The 24,958-nt window shown below is 39.1% G+C and overlaps 2 protein-coding genes and 1 long non-coding RNA gene across 3 annotated transcripts; all 3 read left to right on the top strand.

Moving 5' to 3' along the window:
• The first annotated feature begins 229 nt into the window (after positions 1 to 229).
• Positions 230 to 886, top strand: LOC130736268 (uncharacterized). Its single transcript, XM_057588111.1, has one exon. It carries the CDS (start codon positions 230 to 232, stop codon positions 884 to 886), a length of 657 nt encoding a protein of 218 aa, XP_057444094.1.
• Positions 887 to 1,007: 121 nt separating this feature from the next.
• Positions 1,008 to 1,523, top strand: LOC130731848 (uncharacterized). The gene is made up of 2 exons (XR_009016848.1): positions 1,008 to 1,118; positions 1,226 to 1,523. It is a non-coding gene; the product is annotated as an uncharacterized LOC130731848 (long non-coding RNA).
• Positions 1,524 to 14,854: 13,331 nt separating this feature from the next.
• On the top strand, positions 14,855 to 23,996 carry LOC130728146 (G-type lectin S-receptor-like serine/threonine-protein kinase At4g27290). The gene is made up of 7 exons (XM_057579534.1): positions 14,855 to 16,196; positions 16,480 to 16,617; positions 22,331 to 22,482; positions 22,587 to 22,797; positions 22,900 to 23,137; positions 23,230 to 23,380; positions 23,449 to 23,996. The coding sequence occupies exons 1-7, from the start codon at positions 14,894 to 14,896 to the stop codon at positions 23,752 to 23,754; spliced, it is 2,499 nt and encodes an 832-aa protein (XP_057435517.1). The 5' UTR covers positions 14,855 to 14,893; the 3' UTR covers positions 23,755 to 23,996.
• The last annotated feature ends 962 nt before the right edge of the window (positions 23,997 to 24,958 follow it).

The raw sequence follows: 24,958 nt of genomic DNA, 5'->3' as shown, positions 1-24,958 counted from the left end.
AATGGACCCCAAAGGAAAAGTTAACGCTTGGCCGGATTTCATACACACCTGTGATGATAAACATGTGATAATTTTAAGGGTTTACATGTGAATGATAAATCAATCCAAAGAAGGGTTTGTTATTTGACATGATTTATTATCAATGTTTGATCATTACAACAAGAGTACCACTAGCAATTAGTATTACTGTCAAAAGACATGATATTGATGGTGCACTAGGTATCTTGAGATGGGTTATGCCATTTTTGGACATATTAATGATTCAATTTTTCTTAATGTGAGTATACTTATAGCATTTGTTTTTGTTCTATTTTCAGCAACTATTGGTTTGATATCTGCTAATCTGAATTCGGTTCCGGTCCTTGATGGAACAAATTTTAAGGACTGGAAAGAGAACATGGAAATTGTTTTTGGCTGCATGGATCTAGACCTTGCACTAAGGGTGGAGAAACCCGATTCTCCTACGGAATCTAGTACCTCTAAACAGAGAAAAGATTATGAGAAGTGGGATCACTCCAATCGCATGAGTCTTATGATCATTAAGCGCGGCATTCCTGAGGTCTTTAGGGGTACTATCTCGGAAGAGATAAAAGGTGCCAAAGATTTCCTTGCTGAAATTGAAAAGCGCTTTGCAAAAAGCGATAAGGCGGAAACAAGTACTCTTCTTCAGAACTTGATTTCCATGAAATATCAGGGCAAAGGAAATATAAGGGAATACATTATGGGCATGTCAAATATTGCTTCAAAACTTAAGGCGCTAAAGCTTGAGCTGTCGGATGACTTGCTCATTCATTTAGTATTGCTTTCTCTTCCTGCACAATTCAGTCAGTTTAAGATATCTTATAACTGTCAAAAGGAGAAATGGTCACTTAACGAGCTCATTTGATTTTGTGTGCAAGAAGAGGAAAGGTTGAAGCAAGAAAGGAAAGAAAGTGCTCATTTTGTTAGCACCTCTAAAGACAAGGCCAAAAGAAAGAAAACCGTTGAGCCCAAGAATGAAGTTGTTGATGCTCCAGCACAAAAGAAACAGAAAGAGGATGATACCTGTTACTTTTGCAATGTGTCTGGGCATATGAAAAAGAAATGTACTAAATATCACGCTTGGCGTGCAAGGAAAGGTACATTTTTTGCTTTGGTCTGTTCTAAGGTCAATTTAGCTTCAGTACCTAGAAACACTTGGTGGTTAGACTCTGGTGCAACTACTAACATCAGTGTTTCAATGCAGGGTTGCCTAAGCTACCGGAAGCCAAATGATGTTGAAAGATACATCTATGTTGGAGATGGCAAGACGATGGAGGTGGAAGCTATAGGGCATTTTAGATTATTATTGTGTACTGGATTTTATTTGGATTTGAAAGACACTTTTGTGGTACCGTTATTTAGACAGAATTTAATTTCAGTTTCTAATTTGGACAAATCAGGTTATTCATGTTCATTTGGAAACAGTAAAGCCGAGTTGTCTTTTAATTCAAATATTGTTGGAACCGGTTCACTTATTGGATATGATAATCTGTATTTGCTGAGCACTGTAGTCACCTATAGTGAATCCCTGAATGTGGAATCACGTGGTACTAAGCGTAAAATTGATAATAACAATTCAGGAGCATTATGACACAAGCGCCTAGGTCACATCTCTAAAAATAGAGTTGAGCGGCTAGTGTCAGATGGAATTTTGGATTCCATTGACTTCACAAACTTTGATGTTTGTGTTGAATGCGTTAAAGGTAAACAGACCAAAACAAAGAAATTTGGTGCGTATAGAGCTACAGGCGTCTTGGAATTGATACATACGGATATTTGTGGACCATTTCCAACACCTTCTTGGAATGGTCAACAATATTTTATATCATTCATAGATGATTATTCGAGATATGCATACTTATTTCTTATACATGAAAAGTCTCAATCATTGGATGTGTTCAAATCATTTAAGGCTGAAGTTGAGAACCAACTCAACAAAAGAATTAAGAGTATCAAATCTGACCGTGGTGGTGAATATTACGGTAGATATGATGGTTCAGGTGAACAACGTCCAGGGCCTTTTGCCAAACACCTAGAGGAATGTGGAATCGTCCCACAGTACACCATGCCAGGGTCACCTAGCATGAATGGTGTGGCTGAAAGACGAAACCGGACTCTTAAGGATATGATAAGGAGTATGATTTGTCATTCTACTTTGCCAGAGTCACTCTGGGGAGAGGCACTAAAGACCGCAGCTTACATTCTAAATAGAGTGCCAACTAAAGCAGCTGCCAAAACACCTTATGAGCTTTGGACTGGGCGAAAGCCTAGTTTGAAACATTTTCATGTATGGGGATGTCCAGCTGAGGCAAGGCCTTATAGGCCAAATGAAAAGAAATTGGAATCCCGAACAGTGAGCAGCTACTTTATGGGTTATTCTGAAAGATCCAGGGGCTATAAATTTTATGATCCCAAATTAAAGACAATTTTTGAGACGGGAACAACCATGTTCTTTGAGGAAATTGAGTTTGGAGGGGAGAACAAGATTAGGGACTTCGCTTTAGAGGAAGAGTCGGTAACAATTCCAAAACTGATTCACACAGTTGCTTCTGATGAAGCAAGTATGGAACCTCTACAAGACATTGTTGTTGAATCTCCTCCTACTCAAGATGATATGGTGGTTCATGAAGAACAAAATCAAGATCCTCAAGAACAAGTGTTACAAGAACCAATACCTTTGCGGAGATCCACTAGAGAAAAGAGAAATGCTATTCCAGATGATTACATAGTCTTTCTCCAAGAACATGAGGAAAATAATGGTATGATGGAAGGTGATCCAATCAACTTCCAGCAAGCCATGCAGGATTCCAACTTTGAAAAGTGGATTGAAGCAATGAAGGAAGAGTATAAGTCCATGGAAGACAATAAGGTTTGGGAACTTGTCCCATTACCGGACGGTGTGAAACCCATTGGTTGCAAATGGATATTTAAGCCAAGCGGGATTCTAATGGTAATGTGGAGAGGTATAAGGCTCGTCTTGTGGCTAAGGGTTATACTCAAAAGGAAGGGATTGACTTTAAAGATACTTTCTCTCCGGTTTCATCGAAAGACTCTTTTAGGACAATCATGGCTCTTGTTGCACATTATGATTTGGAACTCCATCAAATGGATGTCAAGACAGCGTTTCTCAATGGAAACATTGATGAGACGATCTATATGGTGCAACCAGAAAACTTTGTGTCAGGAGACCCAAAGAATACGGTTTGCAAATTGACAAAATCCATTTATGGACTAAAGCAGGCATATCGTCAGTGGTACCACAAATTTCATGAAGTAATTTTCTCATTCGGTTTTGAGGTGAATGTTGTTGAAGATTGTGTGTATCACAAATACAGTGGGAGCAAATATATTTTCCTGGTTCTGTATGTTGATGACATACTGCTTGCCACTAATGATATAGGCATGTTGCACGGAACCAAGAGATTTCTATCAAGAAAATTTGAAATGAAAGATCTTGGTGACGCTTCCTTTGTATTAGAAATTCAGATACACCGAGACCGATCTCGGGGTATTCTGGGATTGTCACAAAGGAGATATATCGAAAAAGTACTTAAAAGGTTTGGCATGCAGAATTGTACATCAGGGGATACCCCAGTTGCTAAGGGAGACAAATTTAGTCTCAATCAATGCCCAAAAGGAAACTTAGAAATTCAGGAGATGCAAAAGATTCCTTATGCATCAGCTGCAAGGAGTCTTATGTATGCCCAAGTTTGTACGCGTCCAGATATAGCGTTCATAGTTGGGATGTTAGGCAGATATTTGAGCAATCCAGGAATGGATCATTGGAAAGCAGCCAAAAGGGTTATGAGATATTTACAGAGAACAAAAGATTATATGCTCACATATAGGAGGTCAGACCAATTGGAGATCATTGGATATTCTGACTCTGATTTTGCTGGATGCCAAGATAGTAAGAGATCCACTTCAGGCTATATCTACATGTTGGCTGGTGGTGCAGGTTCTTGGCGTAGTGCCAAGCTAACTCTCATAGCTTCATCCACCATGGCAGCAGAATTTGTAGCATGTTTTGAGGCATCTAACCAGGGGATTTGGCTGAGGAATCTTGTCACTGAGCTGCGAATTGTGGAAGGAATTGAAAGACCGCTTAAGTTATACTGTGACAATAAATCAGCCGTCTTATTTTCCAACAATAATAGGAGCTCGACCAAGTCAAAACATATTGACATTGTAAGACCCAAGTTTTTAAGCTTAGAATAAGTGGAAGAGATTTCCATTTACGATTAGGTTTGACGTATCGTGAAGGGAAAACCTGAACAAGAGTTTATCGAATGGAATAAATTTGTGAAGGAGAAATTTCAGGAAAAGTCAAAGGATTGTATCGAAGTCGATTTAAGTTATAGCACGACTAATATTCGTTTTAAAACCTAGGACAAGAACCTTAGGAAATAAGACTATGTTCCACCCTTGGAACACTGTAGGAATTTCTTCCAAAAATCTTCAGAGAAATGTTAGAACTTCTCTTTTTCCATATATCAAAATCGTTTCGAGGCGAAACTCTAGGATCTACGAACGTCCGATTCCAATCATCGGAAGTTTGCCGAAACCGAATCCCTGGTATTTCAAAACCCTAGAATCAACCGACGATGAAGACTTTTTCTATTCGGAGCTTCAAATGAAGATTCCACACGCGTACACCCATTTCTCTTGATGTTTTCAATCTTTCTTCAGAAGGAAGTTTTCTATTCCGACATACGATGCAAAAAGTAACTTATCGGGTAAAATAGTTTTTACACCGACTTTGCATTAGTCACTTAAAATACAAGGAGACCTCTGTTGAGTTTTGGTATTATGTCGCCAAAACCTATCTTAGAATTCATGGAGAATGAAGCCGGAAAAATCAGATTCGCGAAACTTTCATTTTCCCGCGTTTTGCCAACCTCAATATATAGCATTAAAAACAAGCCTCGAAAACCAAAAATCATACCGATATTTCTTTGAAGAATTAGAAGATTCAGCGGGGAGAATATCGTGTCTAAAATACGTTGGAATCAGTAGGAAGAATCGGAAATCGCTCTCATATTTTTATCTTAACTCTATGAGCAAAATCCTCCGATATCTAAACAAATCTGTACCGGTTTACAAAATATCTTCTCAAAATATCTGTTCATACTTATCCAATCTTGATAAATATCTATTCATACCTATCCAATCTTGATAAATATCTATTCATACTTATCCGATCCTTGCTAAATATCTTCCATTTCATTCCCTATATATATATGTTGAAGCTTGAGACAAAACCTCACAAACACACACACACAAGCCGCGGCCAAGAGGAGAGGAGGAGAAGAAGATTTTCTTGATTTCTTGCTTGATCGTTGATCCGACAGTTGCTACTTCAAGGCTTCGAGGTATAGTCGCTAATCCTTACCTCCGAAAGCTTTTTCCATAGCTTTTCTGTAGAGTTTTCTGAGTGGATAGTTTATGGGTTTTTGCAAAACTATCCTGAATCTTTCATTTCTGATTCTAAACCTCTTCCTCATGCGCCCAAGATCACTTCTGCCGGGTTAGATTTTCCGTTATGTCGCCGGAATTCCGCCGGAATCAATCTGAACCTAAAATACCCATTTTTGGAGTTTTTGGTGTAAAGCTTCATCCTTTAGGCTGAAAACTATCGCCTTAGCTTAGTGCTAGTAGGATTAGTTGTCATAAACGTCGTTGGTGACGTCCCTGCAAAATTTTATTTTTGGGATTTCAGTTTTGAAAATCCTAAGTTAAAAATCATGACCAAAATACCCCTGCGACAGTTTTTGATCCGATAATTTTTCCGAGTTCAGAATACCCTTAGTTACGGCTAATGATAGTATAGGAACCAAGTTTGATCGAAGAAAAATCGAGTCTCCTAATTACCTAAAGTGGCCGAACCTATTAAAGGGGGAGGAGGAAATTTCCTTTTCCAAAAACTTGTCTTTTCGCGCTAGATTATCGTACCTTAGAGTATAGATTACTTCGAGTAACCTTAATAAGTATTGATAGCTTAGTTTTCGATAGATTTTGATAGAATTATGTGGTTTTACTCTAAAGGTTCGTTGAGGAATTTCCCGAAGAACAAGGAACTTTGTGGATTCGAGGGGGGAGATTGTGAAGGAAAGATTGAGGAGCTGATTGTGAAGGAGCGTTTGAAGAGAACCCTGGAAATTGGCTAAGGTGAGGGCTACTCTCTGAATTACTAGATAATGTTTTAGGTGTCGACGAATTCGACTTGATTTATGTGTTATGCACTTAATTGCTAAATGTATGAAATGATTTCTGAGGCTACGGCCGAGCTTGTTGATTTCATGATGCCTTGATATTGTGTGCTAAATGATTCACATGTTATGTGCTAAATGGTTAATTTAGGATGTGTTGGAATATGTTGTTTATGCTTATTTAACTATATTATTTCACATATATCTGTGGTACTGAGGAGTGAGAATAACAGGCAAGTCATGCCGATTTTATTTTGAGAGTTTGAGAAAGTTTGACGGGACTTGTTATGGTTATGATGGATCGAGACATTCTCGGGGAGTTAATTGGGATTTTGGTGGATGTTGAAGACTCATAAGATTTGCGATAAGACTAAAAGGATATTATTTTATAAGGAAAATTCATAAGACATTAAACAACCTCTAAACCTTTAAATAATGATAACAATCTCGAGTGCAAGTTGAGGGTTGAATCTTAGTTGTGGAAAGCGAGAAGTGTCGTCGGATCCAAGGGTTGAGAAAGATTGTGAGTTCTGAGTATGTTGATACTCATTCGCTCTGGGAGTAGTTTGTTTAGCCATCCAAGGGATGAGCCGAGAAGCTTCACTGAGGCGTGAGACCTTGTGAATGCGTGATACTCCACTGAGGCGTGAGACCTTGTGGAAAGCATGGATCTTCACTGAGGCGTGAGACCTCGTGAACAGCATGAAGCTTCACTGAGGCGTGAGACCTTGTGAATGCGTCATACTCCACTGAGGCGTGAGACCTTGTGGAAAGCATGGATCTTCACTGAGGCGTGAGACCTCGTGAACAGCATGAAGCTTCACTGAGGCGTGAGACCTTGTGAATGCGGGATACTCCACTGAGGCGTGAGACCTTGTGGAAAGCATGGATCTTCACTGAGGCGTGAGACCTCGTGAATAGCATGGAACTTCACTGAAGCGTGAGACTTCGTGCAAGTGTGTAAATTCACTGGGGCGTGAGACCCCGTGAAAGCATAAAACTTCACTGAAGCGTGAGACTTTGTGAATGTGTGAGACTCCACTGAAGCGTGAGACTTCGTGAGAGCATTGATGACTCGAAGAGTTATCGTGAGTGGTTGCACTCATTTTATGATTATTGTATTTTGTCGCAGAAATCGACTTTTACCTTAGGGTATTCTTTATAGAGACATTAAGTTAGCTAGAACACGTGGCGACGTGTCGAGTGAGGTCGGAGACGTTGTTTGGCTAATCACATTGCACTCATGCATACATAGGAGGTTAATACACGGCGTGATACCGGACCTCGGTGGATTCCAAAATGGTCATAAGACCCGGATTTCCGCGTAAGAGCGCTGTTAGGTGACTCTTAGTAGCAGATCTGGCTACCTTTGTGTGGTGTAAGAGGCACGCGGGCGGAAATGGTCCCACCGTTGCTGGTGCTAGGATTGATCCGTTGATGTCCATCCGTTTCCGGAATGCATTTGGTTAACTGGGTTAACCGTCATTTGCATTTCATGCAACATGCATACTGACTTAGTTGTTGAGTGCGATTGATAATTGTTAATCCTATTTGATACATGCTATCTGTTATTAGTGCGTTTATATTCATTGTGAAATATACAACCCTAGGATGTCATCCCTAGCTATAAGCCTAAGTGGCTATTCTCTTATCTATATCTATTGGTGGTATTATTTATATAATTCTTTGGAGTTGACCCTCGCGTCTTCTGTGTGTGCTTTGGCGGACAAACGCCCTTTGTCAGATGTCTATGACGGACTGATTCACGATGGTTCACCCTTCGGGGGGAACTAGATTTGAGATGCCGAAACCGGAGCGCATCGCGGTCGCGAGAGGAGGACGGAGTGTGTACATAGACTAGGTCGTTCTGAATTTCGAATTCGGACGACGATCATACTAGCATGTAGGTTTTAGTGCTGGTGTGAGCTCCTTGAAATGGGATTAGAGTAGGAGTAGAGTCTTAGCTCTGAACATCATTTGTTTCTTTGGGGACAGGGTAGTTTCCCACCTATAGCTTTTTGTGTGGTTTCTTTACGAGAATCACAGAGAGTTGGTTGGACTTAGGAGGTCTTGTTTTAGGCCGATGGGCCAGCTTATTCTCATTTTGAAAGATAGTGTTGCGAACACTTGACCTTTCTTTTGGTCTGTACCTTTAGCCTACGGGCGTTACTCTTCTTTTTACCCGTCACTGGAGGTTTACTCGTGATGAGGCTAGCTACTTACAGCGGGGACTGTAGTATATATTGTGTATTAGTTCTGATTTTTGTTATTGTTGGGTTTTATTTAATTCCGTCTTGTCTTAGTTATTATTATAAAAAAAAATATTCACGTTTTTCCGCATTAAGTTTCTTTTGGTTACTAAAGTGACGCCACCGAAATCGGGGTGTTACATTGTGGTATCAGAGCTTGTCGAGTCTTTTGGGAGTCTTTGGGAAATAGGTCTTCTGTGCTAGGTTGTGTGACTCTGCAAAGAGTGAAAATTGATTGTCTGCAAGCGATTTTTCGCTTAGAATTGATTGAAGTTATTGCTTAATCATATTGTATAGCATGCTAGGTGCTATCTTATGATGAGTACTAACTGTTTGATTGACTTAACAGAACCTAGATGTTATCCTTGGAATGGATTAGTTGTCCCACTATCATTGTCTTTTGGACGAACAAAAGCAAAGGAGCAAGTGGTCGAGCCGGACAGCATAGAGCTGAAAGATGTTATGTCTGTTGAGACGCCGTCGGTCAACATTGGGACTAGAAGAGTGAAACAATCGGGGGGAAAGCAGAGTGCTTTAGTAAAAGTTATTTGGAACGAAGACACGGACGGTGCTATATGGGAATTAGAGGAAAAGATCAAGGAATAATATCCGAAGCTTTTACTGAACCCTAAGTTTCGAGGACGAAACTTTCTTTTTGGAGGGTAGTAATGTAAGACCCAAGTTTTTAAGCTTAGAATAAGTGGAAGAGATTTCCATTTACGATTAGGTTTGACGTATCGTGAAGGGAAAACCTGAACAAGAGTTTATCGAATGGAATAAATTTGTGAAGGAGAAATTTCAGGAAAAGTCAAAGGATTGTATCGAAGTCGATTTAAGTTATAGCACGACTAATATTCGTTTTAAAACCTAGGACAAGAACCTTAGGAAATAAGACTATGTTCCACCCTTGGAACACTGTAGGAATTTCTTCCAAAAATCTTCAGAGAAATGTTAGAACTTCTCTTTTTCCATATATCAAAATCGTTTCGAGGCGAAACTCTAGGATCTACGAACGTCCGATTCCAATCATCGGAAGTTTGCCGAAACCGAATCCCTGGTATTTCAAAACCCTAGAATCAACCGACGATGAAGACTTTTTCTATTCGGAGCTTCAAATGAAGATTCCACACGCGTACACCCATTTCTCTTGATGTTTTCAATCTTTCTTCAGAAGGAAGTTTTCTATTCCGACATACGATGCAAAAAGTAACTTATCGGGTAAAATAGTTTTTACACCGACTTTGCATTAGTCACTTAAAATACAAGGAGACCTCTGTTGAGTTTTGGTATTATGTCGCCAAAACCTATCTTAGAATTCATGGAGAATGAAGCCGGAAAAATCAGATTCGCGAAACTTTCATTTTCCCGCGTTTTGCCAACCTCAATATATAGCATTAAAAACAAGCCTCGAAAACCAAAAATCATACCGATATTTCTTTGAAGAATTAGAAGATTCAGCGGGGAGAATATCGTGTCTAAAATACGTTGGAATCAGTAGGAAGAATCGGAAATCGCTCTCATATTTTTATCTTAACTCTATGAGCAAAATCCTCCGATATCTAAACAAATCTGTACCGGTTTACAAAATATCTTCTCAAAATATCTGTTCATACTTATCCAATCTTGATAAATATCTATTCATACCTATCCAATCTTGATAAATATCTATTCATACTTATCCGATCCTTGCTAAATATCTTCCATTTCATTCCCTATATATATATGTTGAAGCTTGAGACAAAACCTCACAAACACACACACACAAGCCGCGGCCAAGAGGAGAGGAGGAGAAGAAGATTTTCTTGATTTCTTGCTTGATCGTTGATCCGACAGTTGCTACTTCAAGGCTTCGAGGTATAGTCGCTAATCCTTACCTCCGATCGCTTTTTCCATAGCTTTTCTGTAGAGTTTTCTGAGTGGATAGTTTATGGGTTTTTGCAAAACTATCCTGAATCTTTCATTTCTGATTCTAAACCTCTTCCTTATGCGCCCAAGATCACTTCTGCCGGGTTAGATTTTCCGTTATGTCGCCGGAATTCCGCCGGAATCAATCTGAACCTAAAATACCCATTTTTGGAGTTTTTGGTGTAAAGCTTCAACCTTTAGGCTGAAAACTATCGCCTTAGCTTAGTGCTAGTAGGATTAGTTGTCATAAACGTCGTTGGTGACGTCCCTGCAAAATTTATTTTTGGGATTTCAGTTTTGAAAATCCTAAGTTAAAAATCATGACCAAAATACCCCTGCGACAGTTTTTGATCCGATAATTTTTCCGAGTTCAGAATACCCTTAGTTACGGCTAATGATAGTATAGGAACCAAGTTTGATCGAAGAAAAATCGAGTCTCCTAATTACCTAAAGTGGCCGAACCTATTAAAGGGGGAGGAGGAAATTTCCTTTTCCGAAAACTTGTCTTTTCGCGCTAGATTATCGTACCTTAGAGTATAGATTACTTCGAGTAACCTTAGTAAGTATTGATAGCTTAGTTTTCGATAGATTTTGATAGAATTCTGTGGTTTTACTCTAAAGGTTCGTTGAGGAATTTCCCGAAGAACAAGGAACTTTGTGGATTCGAGGGGGGAGATTGTGAAGGAAAGATTGAGGAGCTGATTGTGAAGGAGCGTTTGAAGAGAACCCTGGAAATTGGCTAAGGTGAGGGCTACTCTCTGAATTACTAGATAATGTTTTAGGTGTCGACGAATTCGACTTGATTTATGTGTTATGCACTTAATTGCTAAATGTATGAAATGATTTCTGAGGCTACGGCCGAGCTTGTTGATTTCATGATGCCTTGATATTGTGTGCTAAATGATTCACATGTTATGTGCTAAATGGTTAATTTAGGATGTGTTGGAATATGCTGTTTATGCTTATTGGATTGCGCTTATTTAACTATATTATTTCACATATATCTGTGGTACTGAGGAGTGAGAATAACAGGCAAGTCATGCCGATTTTATTTTGAGAGTTTGAGAAAGTTTGACGGGACTTGTTATGGTTATGATGGATCGAGACATTCTCGGGGAGTTAATTGGGATTTTGGTGGATGTTGAAGACTCATAAGATTTGCGATAAGACTAAAAGGATATTATTTTATAAGGAAAATTCATAAGACATTAAACAACCTCTAAACCTTTAAATAATGATAACAATCTCGAGTGCAAGTTGAGGGTTGAATCTTAGTTGTGGAAAGCGAGAAGTGTCGTCGGATCCAAGGGTTGAGAAAGATTGTGAGTTCTGAGTATGTTGATACTCATTCGCTCTGGGAGTAGTTTGTTTAGCCATCCAAGGGATGAGCCGAGAAGCTTCACTGAGGCGTGAGACCTTGTGAATGCGTGATACTCCACTGAGGCGTGAGACCTTGTGGAAAGCATGGATCTTCACTGAGGCGTGAGACCTCGTGAACAGCATGAAGCTTCACTGAGGCGTGAGACCTTGTGAATGCGTCATACTCCACTGAGGCGTGAGACCTTGTGGAAAGCATGGATCTTCACTGAGGCGTGAGACCTGGTGAACAGCATGAAGCTTCACTGAGGCGTGAGACCTTGTGAATGCGGGATACTCCACTGAGGCGTGAGACCTTGTGGAAAGCATGGATCTTCACTGAGGCGTGAGACCTCGTGAATAGCATGGAACTTCACTGAAGCGTGAGACTTCGTGCAAGTGTGTAAATTCACTGGGGCGTGAGACCCCGTCAAAGCATAAAACTTCACTGAAGCGTGAGACTTTGTGAATGTGTGAGACTCCACTGAAGCGTGAGACTTCGTGAGAGAATTGATGACTCGAAGAGTTATCGTGAGTGGTTGCACTCATTTTATGATTATTGTATTTTGTCGCAGAAATCGACTTTTACCTTAGGGTATTCTTTATAGAGACATTAAGTTAGCTAGAACACGTGGCGACGTGTCGAGTGAGGTCGGAGACGTTGTTTGGCTAATCACATTGCACTCATGCATACATAGGAGGTTAATACACGGCGTGATACCGGACCTCGGTGGATTCCAAAATGGTCATAAGACCCGGATTTCCGCGTAAGAGCGCTGTTAGGTGACTCTTAGTAGCAGATCTGGCTACCTTTGTGTGGTGTAAGAGGCACGCGGGCGGAAATGGTCCCACCGTTGCTTGTGCTAGGATTGATCCGTTGATGTCCATCCGTTTCCGGAATGCATTTGGTTAACTGGGTTAACCGTCATTTGCATTTCATGCAACATGCATACTGACTTAGTTGTTGAGTGCGATTGATAATTGTTAATCCTATTTGATACATGCTATCTGTTATTAGTGCGTTTATATTCATTGTGAAATATACAACCCTAGGATGTCATCCCTAGCTATAAGCCTAAGTGGCTATTCTCTTATCTATATCTATTGGTGGTATTATTTATATAATTCTTTGGAGTTGACCCTCGCGTCTTCTGTGTGTGCTTTGGCGGACAAACGCCCTTTGTCAGATGTCTATGACGGACTGATTCACGATGGTTCACCCTTCGGGGGGAACTAGATTTGAGATGCCGGAACCGGAGCGCATGGCGGTCGCGAGAGGAGGACGGAGTGTGTACATAGACTAGGTCGTTCTGAATTTCGAATTCGGACGACGATCATACTAGCATGTAGGTTTTAGTGCTGGTGTGAGCTCCTTGAAATGGGATTAGAGTAGGAGTAGAGTCTTAGCTCTGAACATCATTTGTTTCTTTGGGGACAGGGTAGTTTCCCACCTATAGCTTTTTGTGTGGTTTCTTTACAAGAATCACAGAGAGTTGGTTGGACTTAGGAGGTCTTGTTTTAGGCCGATGGGCCAGCTTATTCTCATTTTGAAAGATAGTGTTGCGAACACTTGACCTTTCTTTTGGTCTGTACCTTTAGCCTACGGGCGTTACTCTTCTTTTTACCCGTCACTGGAGGTTTACTCGTGATGAGGCTAGCTACTTACAGCGGGGACTGTAGTATATATTGTGTATTAGTTCTGATTTTTGTTATTGTTGGGTTTTATTTAATTCCGTCTTGTCTTAGTTATTATTATAAAAAAAAAAAATATTCACGTTTTTCCGCATTAAGTTTCTTTTGGTTACTAAAGTGACGCCACCGAAATCGGGGTGTTACAGACATCAAGTTCCTAGTTGTTAAGGAAAGGGTACAAAGTGGACAGATTTCTATAGAACACATAGAGACAAACTCCATGATAGCGGATCCTCTTACAAAAGGTCTTCCGCCTAAGGTCTTTCATGAGCAAACTGCTCACATGGGTGTTTTGCAGTGTGAGGAATGCTTAGTTTAGTGGGAGTTACTCATATATAAATTTTGTGTTCTATATTTGGTATTATGCATGCATACTCTAGTATTTGGATATTTTTTTTGGTTAATTATAAAGTTTGATATTCTGTTATTTATGCTTTGTACAATAAGGTTATTGAATGATCTCACTACAGTAAAGTAGGACCAGTTGAAAATTGACAAGTACAGGCCACCTTCTTGTGATTTTCATGCTGCACATTTCATAATGAATCTATGTCATTTAGTTATGTCAGTACTAGTAATCATTGATGGGTTTAGTTATGATTGATATAACGAAAATCACTTTGGTTCTATGTACTGGCATGGCTAATGGACGAGATTATTTGGATATGCTTAAGGTATATAATGACATTTTTGAGCTCATAAAGTCTAACACATGTATAGAGTTACATATGTGACCAGTGGGAGATTGTTAGAATTTTGGGTCACAAATGTAACTTTTAATTGTGTTAGGGCCATTATTTAATTAGCCAAAACTAAAGTGGTCTATTTAATATTGATCTTATGGCGAAGGGCATATGTGTTGTGAAAAGGTATTGTGCAGATACCATAAGCCAATATTCTAATTTGATGAGGGGCCAAATTAGAAATATTGAAAACATAATTGTAACTGATGCAGTTACTTATAGGGTTATGGTCCCCAATTGTAGACACAACGTAACAACGTAAAAAGTTTCTCCTCATCCCCATCAGAGGAGAACATCAGGAAACCCTAAGGGTGATCTACAATTGGAAGATCACAACCTCAGATCCTTCAGCGATTCCCATGGCTCATTCAGGTACGCTTCCGCTCTAGATCTTCATCATGTTTTTCGGGTATGGGTTAATCAAGTGTGGTTTAAGATTATGCTTCTATTTTCTATATGGGTAGAAAAACATGTGGTTAGGAACAAACCCTTATTTGTAAGAAACCTACACCAGAGCCCATGCATGTAGACGTGCAACCTGTTCTGCACCGTGAGAATGGTCTTCACATTTATTACCTGGATTTCTCGCATGGAGACTATAAGAGACCTAGTCAACCAGCTAAGAAGTGACAGCAATGGTCTTAAATTGTTAAATATCTACCTATTTCTATATCTTAAGCAAGCTAGCTTTGTGCTTTTGTGATGCAATTACTAGAGAATGGCCATTTTACCTTTCATGCTTCTTGTTGTAAAGCTCCTCTCCCTTACCTCCCAAATTTGCTCTGTAACCGATAAAATTACCCAGTACGAGTCTCTTCCGGATGGAGCAACACTAGTCTCACAGGGTGGAACATATGAGTTGGGTTTCTTCAGTCCAGGAAGTTCCACAAACCGCTACTTAGGAATTTGGTTCAGAAATGTCTCGGTGAAAACAGTGGTCTGGGTTGCTAACCGTGACAATCCCTTAGCAAATAAAAACTCAGGCAAGTTGAGCATAAGCAAAGAGGGAAACCTCGTCCTGCTCAGCAAGAATGGCACAGCTCACTGGTCAACAAATCAAACAACAAAAGGTAGTTCAGGTGTCATAAGAATAGCACAACTCTTAGCTCCTGGAAACTTTGTTATAAGGGATGAGAAAGAGGAAGACAGTGATTCTGAGGAATACTTGTGGCAGAGCTTTGACTACCCGACTGATACATTTCTACCTGGAATGAAGCTCGGTTGGAACCTAACTAGTGGCCTTAATAGGCACCTAACAGCTTGGAAGAGTTGGGATGACCCATCTTCTGGTACACTTACTTATGGCTACTTCAAAACAGAAATTCCTGAATTGGAGATACGGAATGATTCCACCATTCTCTTCCGATCTGGCCCTTGGAATGGCATTCAAAACAGCGGCAGACATTCTGTGACGAACCGTCAACTGTTCAACATGGATTTTGTGTCCAAAAAGGATGAGTTTTATTTTCAATACAAGCCGAGGGACCCGTCGTTGATTGCCATGAGTGTCATCAACCAAACCTTGAATGCTTTTCAGCGCTTCATTTTGAATGAAGGAAACAGAACATGGAAGCTTCGCAGTAATACTCCAAGAGATATCTGTGACAACTATGAGCATTGTGGCTCATTTGGGAGCTGCGCCATGGAGAACGAGTCCGCGGTATGCGAGTGTCTGAGTGGATTTGCGCCAAAATCGCCTCAAAATTGGACTGCGAACAACTGGAGTCAAGGATGCGTTCGCTCTGAACCATGGAGCTGCAAGGAGAGGGGTAAAGATGGTTTCACCAAACTTCAAAACGTCAAGGTCCCGGATACTAGTACGTCTTGGTATAATACAAGTATGACACTTGAGGAATGCAGAGTAAAGTGCTGGGAAAATTGTTCATGTACGGCTTATATAAACTCAGACATTTCTGGGGAAGGAAGTGGATGTATCCTCTGGTTTGGGGATCTATTGGACTTGAGACAACTGCCAGATGCAGGGCAAGATCTGTATGTTAGATTGACTGCCTCCGAAACAGGTAATGGATTTTATATATCTTGATAATGCCAGCCTTACAATTTGAAGATTTGAAGATTTTACATCAAATAATTGAAGAGTTTTTGCATTCAAATTGGTCATTGTAGAAGCCAAGTAATGCTTGTATACCTATGGAATGCTAATTTAAGTACTTAAGCTAAACGCATAGGATTTAGAGGGTTGTGCACCTATCGAGTCTCAAGCGCCATAAGCATGACAATTTGGGTCAATTAACATAATTATGCCTATTGCATGTGTTCATTTCATTAACTATTTCATTTCAGTTCTCTATCAAGCACAAGGTAAAGCAAATGATGGCTCTAAGAAAATGGTAGTTGTGGTCGCCATCACAGTTACAGCAATTGTTCTGATCCTATTAACTCTCATGCTTATTTGGTGGAGGAGAAAATTTGAAGTTAGAGGTAACCTTCTTTAATCTAGCTCATTTTCATGATTAATGCTGGTTTTCAAGTCACTTTGCTGAACATAAATTGTCTTGTTTTCGATTTATTATATCCCCAAACAATGGTTTTGCGGGGAAGTTGAACATAATTTAGCATACTTTGTGTGTTTTGCTGACATATAATCCGTAAGACGTCATGAAGTGCAAAAGCGATATCTTATAGTACCTTTACCTCTAATTTTGAAGTGATTCTAACTAGTTTTGAAGTGCATCCAAATTCCAAACACCGTACAAGTTAATTTTTCTTGATAATTTTAATGTTTATATCTTGAATCTACATTTTTGAAAGGTATGACTTCTCCATTCAGTTTAAATCATATATGGGTATACAATTAGTATTAGACACGAGACTTGCAAAAAAAATTATTCCAAACAACCACGACATTCATTGATAAAATGAGATAATGTATAGTATAAGAGAGTATCGATAGAGGATTATCTCAAAACAAAGTTTAAAGAGACCTCACCCTAACTTTCCGCTAAGGCATAGACCACTCTAAAATTATGACAAGCTTCCCCACAATTAACCTCAATTCGGAGGTGGTCAATTAGATTTAGTACATTAATTAGTTTCCACGGCCTACTTGTTGCATTATTGACCCAACCTATAGCAAGAAAAGAGTCATTTTCTATAAAAAAAAAATTATAAGGCATAAGATTGTATTAAAGGGAGGCACAAGGGGCTCCAATCCCATAATACAATAGAGAAGAAAGAGGTGGAGGAGAAGATTACATAAAACAAGATTAGAAAGAAAATAAGAAAATAGCAGCATGCAAATAAAGGTTCTGCTATTGCTAACCACGAACATAGTGCCCTACTTGCCATTGACAGTGCCATCTAACAACAGAAACAATTCCCCTCAAGTAAAAGAACAAATTTAATGCAGATCAGGGGCTTGGAAGTCCAAGCAAAAACAGAATACTAGAACCCTCCCACTTTTACTTTGAACCATAGCCATGAATGGTATTGAATTGATTGAGAATTGGCCAGTCCTTTCTTTCACCCAAACCCACCGATCAGATTGACCTGCAAAAGGGGAATACCCAGCTAGGCAAGAGAGTAAAGAATCATACACACCCCATTCCCTGCTACACAATTGCATTCCACCCTCCCACATCACTTACATGGGCCTGTTGTTGGTTTGAAAGATTAAACAACCTGGGAAACTTGTCTTTTAATACACGATGGCCACACCGGTCAGTAAACCAGAACACTGTATCTCTGCCATCACCCATTCTTCTACAAACTGATTCTTCAATCCAATCACAGTTTCCACTTTCATATATAACAGATTGAGTAAAGGTTCTTCCACCAAAGTAAAGCCTTCTCAATGAATCCACCATTATACTTGTGAATTAAAATATGCCACAAAAGACCAGAATCCCCTCTCATCAGTCTCCATCGCCATTTCGCCATATAGCCGCATTGAACAACCTCCAATTTCTCACACCGAGGCCTCCTTCCGACTTTGGACTACATACCTTATCCCAACAGACCCAAGCAGTCTTCATATATCTATCAGCCCCTCCCGAGAGGAAATTTAACATAATACTGTTGCATTTTCTGAGAATTCCAGAAGGCATCTTGAAGAAAGATAAAAGGTGCAGTGGTAAAGAAGAAAGCACCGATTTTATGAGGCACAACTGCCCTCCAAAGGTAAGTGAATTTTGCGTCCACTTAGATAGTTTCCTCATAATACGACAGTTAAGGATTGCTGCCATGCTACGAATAGTTCTATCATCCCCACATATACCAACAAGATTGCTCTTGGCAAAATTAATCTTCAATCCCGAAGCTAGTTTAAAGCTTCTAAGAATGCACTTTACTATGAAGGCATTAGATGTGGAAGCCTCTCCCATGAGTATAGTATCATCTGCGAATGGTAATATTCCCACTTGGACCTGCAAAACAGAATCAAAATCGTAAGGAGAAAATTTGTGCTGCACAACAGCTTGCTTAACTAGCCCGCTCAAACCCTCGGCCATGACAAGGAATAGGAAAGAGCCAATGGGATCCCCTTGCCTAATCCCTTTATCCATTACAAATTTCGGTGTGGGGCTACCATTTACCAACACTCAGATAGAGGAAGATTCTAAGCAGCTCTGTATCCACCCAATCTACCACTCCCCAAAGTTCAGCTTCTTTAACATATAAAACAGAAAAGACCACTTCACCGAATCGTATGCCTTTTCGAAGTCGACCTTCATGACAAAAGATAAGATTTTTCTCACCTTCGCATCATGCACGACCTCATTAGCGACAAGCACACTATCTAGAAAGTTCCTTCCCCCAACGAAGGCTGCTGGCATTCGCTTATTACCTTGGGCATCACCTCCTTAATTCTATTAGCAAGAATTTTAGAGATAACCTTGCACATGCAACCTACCAATGAGATAGGGCATAAATCGTTAAGTCTTTGAGGGTTGTCCATCTTAGAGCCCCTCGACCATTTGTCAAACCGATGGAAATCATTTGTCATCCTCTTAAAGCCACCTTGTAATAAATCCTAGAAGCCTTTTATAAATTTGAAGTTATACCCATCAGGCCCAGGGCACTTCTCACTTTCACAATCCCAAACAACAGCTTCAAGTTCCTCCACGGAAAACTCTTCCTCAAAACCTTTAGAATCAAATTTAGAGTTATTTGAACGGGACCCCGTCAAGAACCAGAGTGGTCCAAGATTTCGACTTAAATGTACTTGCAAAAAACTACTTCAAATCCCCTTGGACTAGGTTCGGGTCATCCACACAAACACCCTCCACATGAAGCCCAAAAATTGCATTTGTTCTCCTTCTAGCATTTATCATTGCATGGAAAAATTTACTGTTTTCATCCTCATCCTTAACCCACAGAATACAAAACTTTTGCCTTGAAAGTGACTCTTTCATATGAGCCATCCTCCAAAAATCAGTGTTCAGAGACTTTCTTAAAATCTGCTCATGTTCCTCAAGCACCTCCTATTCAGCCTTTAGTTCAAGGCTATTTAATTTCTCCACCATTTCATATTGCTTTATATTAATATCCCTGATGAATGCCTCTTTGTTCCACAGTTTCAGCTTCAATTTCAACAGTTTGAACTTTTCTTTTAGCATCTAAACACCAAATCCCTGAATCTGAAAATCTTGCTAACTTTCTTCTACAAACCTTCTAAACCCCTGATCCTCAAACCAACAATTTAGAACCCAAAACGGTGTCGGCCCCTAATCTGTAACTAACAAACTCAGAACAAGGGGATAATGGTCAGACACATCACTATGTAGTGCTTCCAATTTGCTACCCGGCCAACAATTAAACTAGGTTGTTGAAATCAATGCTCTGTCGATTCTACTCATTAAATGACCTCTCGGTCTAACCCAAGTGAATTTCCTCCTATGTAGAGGGAGATCAATCAATTTAGAATTCGCAATAAGTGTGTTAAGGATACATTATGGTTTCTCAATGAATAATTATATTACGAATGAATGTTTGGTTCAAGTGATACATGTTGGTTGTTATTAAGCTCTATATGTCTCATATTTAAATCTTGTATATGAATAAGCTATATGAGAGTGAACCCAAAAAATATGTGAATGTTCAGAAATTTGTCTCAAAAAGAGGATATCTTGTCGAGGGTTGTAATATCTAGGGTTGTCCACCGGTCGCGTTCGGTCGGTTTCGGGCCCAAAAAGCTCCACAGGCCGAACCTGCATGACACAAAACTGGGCCCGTAACCGACCGTGACATGTTTCGGTTAGGGTCGGTTTCGGGTTGGTCGGGTAACGGGCGGGTCAGGCGGGTTCGATCAGGTTTCGCAAAGATCAGTAAGAACAAGAACAACATAGAATCGAGAAGACATAGAACCCTAATTTGAGTAATTTCATTCAATTTCATTAAACCAAGAACAACATAGAATCGATGTCAGATCAGATCCGGAGATACCAACTTACCAAGAACAAGTTTTCCATTGCTTTCCTCATGCGAAAGAGATTGTTCATTTCATCCTTGCGATTTCACATCAGAATCGATTGAAGCAAAATGAAGATGAACAAACTATTTCGGATCAGAGAAGCATGGAGGATGAAGCGATTTCACATCTTAGAAGAGGCTTAAGGTTTGAGATGTGTGAGGGAAGAAGCCATGCGGTTGCACTATGGTGGTGGAGTGGCTAGGGTTCGAGATGTGTGAGGAGATTCTGAGATGAGATGTGTGATGGAGATGTCAAAGTGGCGGCCGAGAGGATGAGGAGAAGGGTGGTGGCGGCGCAGAGGATGAGGTCATGAGGAGAAGGGTAGTGGCGGAGCAGAGGATGAGGAGAAGGGTGGTGGCGGCGAGAAGCTAGGGCTTGGACTTTAGAGAGAAGAAGAGGAGAAGGGTGGTGGCGGCGGGTTTGAGAGACGAAGAAGGGAAGAGTTAAAGTCTGAAAGAGAGAGGAGCCAGATATTAGGTTTAGTTTGGGTTTGGGGATTTGGGCCTTATGCTTCACTTGGGCCGGCTGAATTTTTTTTTTATATTGGGTTCGGTCGGTTCGGTCGGACTGGGCTCCAAACCGTAACCGACCGAACCAAACCAACTGGAGCCGGTTTTCCCCCTTCCCTCAACCCGCCACCCGACCCGCCCGAACCGTGAAAAGCCTTTTTTGGTAGTGAGCCGGTCGGTTTCGGTCGGGCCAAAAACTTGTGGACAGCCCTAGTAATATCCTTCAAGACATTGCTTTCCGAAAAAAATATATTCCACTGCACATTAAAAAATATATATTTAAGTATCATAGACATATCCAATAAGAAAAATAATGAGATGAAACCCCTAAACTTAACAGGTTCATGAGAAAAATCTCTGAAGTATACCTTCTGTTTTTTAAAAAGTTAACCAACTAACCATGTTGGGAAAAATAGAGACCTATATATTTTACTGGACACTATGTTTAAACAAATGTTTTATTTTTTATTGGGTGGTCTAAATGACATATGAGAAAGTTTAGGTTAAATAACTCATCATCCAATCACATTGGAGATAAGTGAGTTGGAAATAAATTAATAAATAAAATATAGAAATTCCAACTCACTTATCTCCAATGTGATTGGATGATGGGTTATTTAACCCAAATTTTCTCATTGGTCACTCTGACAACTTTTTTATCAATCTTCAAAAATCTTTTTTTTCATAAAATGAATATTTTATTCTTTATCAACCTTAACTCCTAAAAACTAAATTTTTTATTTATTGCGGGCTTGCGGCTGAAGTCAGGCATCGGACAAAAAAAATTCTCCCTCTGTTTCTTTTTATTTGTCCACTTTAGGTGGTGGCACATAGATTATGAGTGTAATTAATTTTGTTGAATGTTATAAAAGTTAAGCATGTTTTTACTATTATATCATTTCAACTGTGTTTTATCTCTCATCATTTATTGTTCTGATAAGGGTATTAGTTGTAAAAACATCATTTAATGCTCTCTTGAAATGCTAAATAAACAGTTAAATAGGAACAAATTATTTTTCTCAAAGTGGACAGATAAATAGGAACGGAGGGAGTATAATTTCGTTTTATTCTGAGGAGAAAGCACTGATTCTTTTGTAAAAGTGGTTTTTTCCCTTGCTGAGCAATCACTGTTAAATATATCAGTTCCACTCTCATTTGCTTTTAAAGTAAGAACTTTTTAGATAATGTTACTAATATTGTTTGTGAGAGGAAATAGGGTTCTTCATGATGAAAGTAGAAAAGAAAAACGATGGCGATCAAGAAGATTCGGAACTGCCTTTATTTGATTTTAATACAGTAGCGGCTACCACTGGTAATTTCTCAGAAGACAAGAAGCTTGGTGAAGGCGGGTTTGGTCCTGTATATAAGGTAACTTTATTCAATATGCCACCTCTCATTCAATTGTTAATAACAACGACAAAGTTTTTACTCTTTTTTAACATGAAAATGTTTTACAAATGCAATATTTTAAGGGCACACTACCAGATGGACAGGACGTTGCTGTCAAAAGGCTTTCACATAGTTCGACACAAGGAATGATAGAATTCAAGAACGAGGTTATATTTTGTTCTAAATTTCAACACCGGAACCTTGTCAAGGTCCTTGGCTGTTGCATTGAAGAACAAGAAAAATTACTCATATATGAATATATGCCCAATAAAAGCTTAGATTTCTTTCTTTTCGGTTAGTGACTCTTGGAATTAACTGTCTAAAATTTCATTTATTCCGTTACTTAATGATTAGTTGATTACTAAAGGTAACATTAATTAATGTACCATTTTTCAGATTCTTGTCAAAGTAAATTTTTGGACTGGTCTAAGCGGTTTAATATTATAAGCGGAGTTGCGCGAGGGCTTCTTTACCTTCACCAGGACTCCAGATTTAGAGTTATACATAGAGATTTGAAAGCAAGTAATGTTTTATTAGATGATAACATGAATCCAAAAATTTCGGATTTTGGCTTGGCTCGCATGTGTGGAGGTGACCAACTTGAAGGCAGCACAAGCAGAGTAGTTGGAACATAGTAAGTATCTTTAGTCATATTTATATTAAAAGTATATTGCATGTACTTGTACATGAGTAACACCTCAAATTAACTCATTTGTTTTCTTTCAGTGGTTATATGGCGCCTGAATATGCAATTGATGGGATATTCTCCATCAAATCTGATGTATATAGCTTTGGAATTTTAATATTAGAAATTTTAAGCGGGAAGAAAAATAAAGGACTTTCCTATTCAAACCATAGCTGCAACCTTGTTGGGCATGTAAGTAAAAAAATAACTTCAATTTCAATGTTGAGATTATTATTAATTATTTTTGTGGATTGCTGTAGGCATGGAGGTTGTGGAAAGAGTGCACACCAGTGGCATTGATTGATACTTGTTTGGAAGACTCGTATATTCTTTCGGAAACCTTACGATGCATTCATATTGGTCTTTTATGTGTGCAACATCAGCCAGATGATAGACCAACTATGGCATCTGTGCTTATAATGTTAAACAGTGAAAATGCATTACCTCAACCAAAAGAGCCTATCTTCTTCTCGGAGAAAGTTTCAGTTAAGGATAAATCTACTTCTGATTCGATGACATCATCTTCGGTCAATGAAGTAACTGTCTCAATAATGGAACCAAGATAGGGAATTTGATTTATTTCTTAGCATGTCTGTCGATGATAATATGACCGAATGTGTGTCCTTTTTTTTTATAAAATTACGCATTTTAAATTTCTGTCCTTAAGTATTGTGTACTTCCATAAATAACTTGTTAAATTGAATATGGTACGTTGGGTGCATGATTGGAATGAATTTTGCATGATAGCGTTTGATTTTACATTGTTTGGTTGTATACAAAATATGCTAAGCTCATATGAATAGGCAAGTAATACGGTAAGTGTTACATTGTGTGAATGATGACATATTGTTTGGATTGAGGGTTTGTTTGCTTGTATATATTGTGCTTGCCATATTGTCTATACTTTCGATTTAGATAGAGTTTGGAGAGGAAGTTCTTCGGTACTTCTGTTTGACGGTTTTGTTTGGATGGCCATTAGCTTTCAGAAAGAATAGAATGAGGGATTTTTAATTATAAACCTGATGAGCATTTTTAGAAATTGTCTTTCAAGAGTATCAACGGCTAAGACCAAGAGCTTTCAAAAAGAAAATAATATGTCCTAAGCTTTCTTGAACTAAATTCATAACATACTAAACAAATACATCAACCCCTTTTATAAACTAAGGGCGATTCTACTATCTTCATGATGCAAGCCACATTTTTCTAAAGAATTATAAGACTTGTCTTTTGAAGAAATTTTTTAATATACACCTTTGGAAAAGGAATTATAAGACATGTTTTCTATAAGACCCCGAATTAAATAAATAACTTTATTTATTCAATTTCCATAATTTAGCACTTTAACGTATTTTACTGCGTTAACTCTACTATTTATTAATTTCTTGCACGCATTAGCAGAGAATATTTATGAAATACTTTTTTGTGTGATAAAATTGTGTAAATATTAAATTACTATCATATACTACTTCTGTTTCAATATAAATGTCCACTTAAAGAAGATGTACACATATTAAGAAATACAATTAATTTTGTTATTTTTTTAAAACATATCATTTATATTAAGAGAGATTACGCCACTTACCCCAGAATCTTTAAGGTTAAATTGATTCTAAAGCTGTTGTTCCGGTAAGGGCTGGCAGGAACGGACCTGAATGACGTAGGGACGTTCACGTGAAACTAACCCTAAGCTCCCAGCCCACTACTTTAGTGAACTAGAGCTGGGGGGCTACTGTTCTGGGACGGGCGGACCACGCCCTAGGGACGACCTAG

This window comes from Lotus japonicus, chromosome 1 (assembly GCF_012489685.1).
Source record: "Lotus japonicus ecotype B-129 chromosome 1, LjGifu_v1.2".
Lineage (NCBI taxonomy): Eukaryota > Viridiplantae > Streptophyta > Magnoliopsida > Fabales > Fabaceae > Lotus > Lotus japonicus.
Note: the sequence above shows the minus strand (reverse complement) of the source record. Positions and strands in the feature narration are given on the sequence as shown.

Coding starts and splice junctions, on each gene's coding strand:
- LOC130736268 (XM_057588111.1), top strand. CDS start 230: ATGGGTTATGCCATTTTTGGACATATTAATGATTCAATTTTTCTTAAT.
- LOC130728146 (XM_057579534.1), top strand. CDS start 14,894: ATGGCCATTTTACCTTTCATGCTTCTTGTTGTAAAGCTCCTCTCCCTT. Junction 22,798..22,899: donor CTTAGATTTCTTTCTTTTCG/GTTAGTGACTCT, acceptor ACCATTTTTCAG/ATTCTTGTCAAAGTAAATTT. Junction 23,381..23,448: donor GCTGCAACCTTGTTGGGCAT/GTAAGTAAAAAA, acceptor GGATTGCTGTAG/GCATGGAGGTTGTGGAAAGA.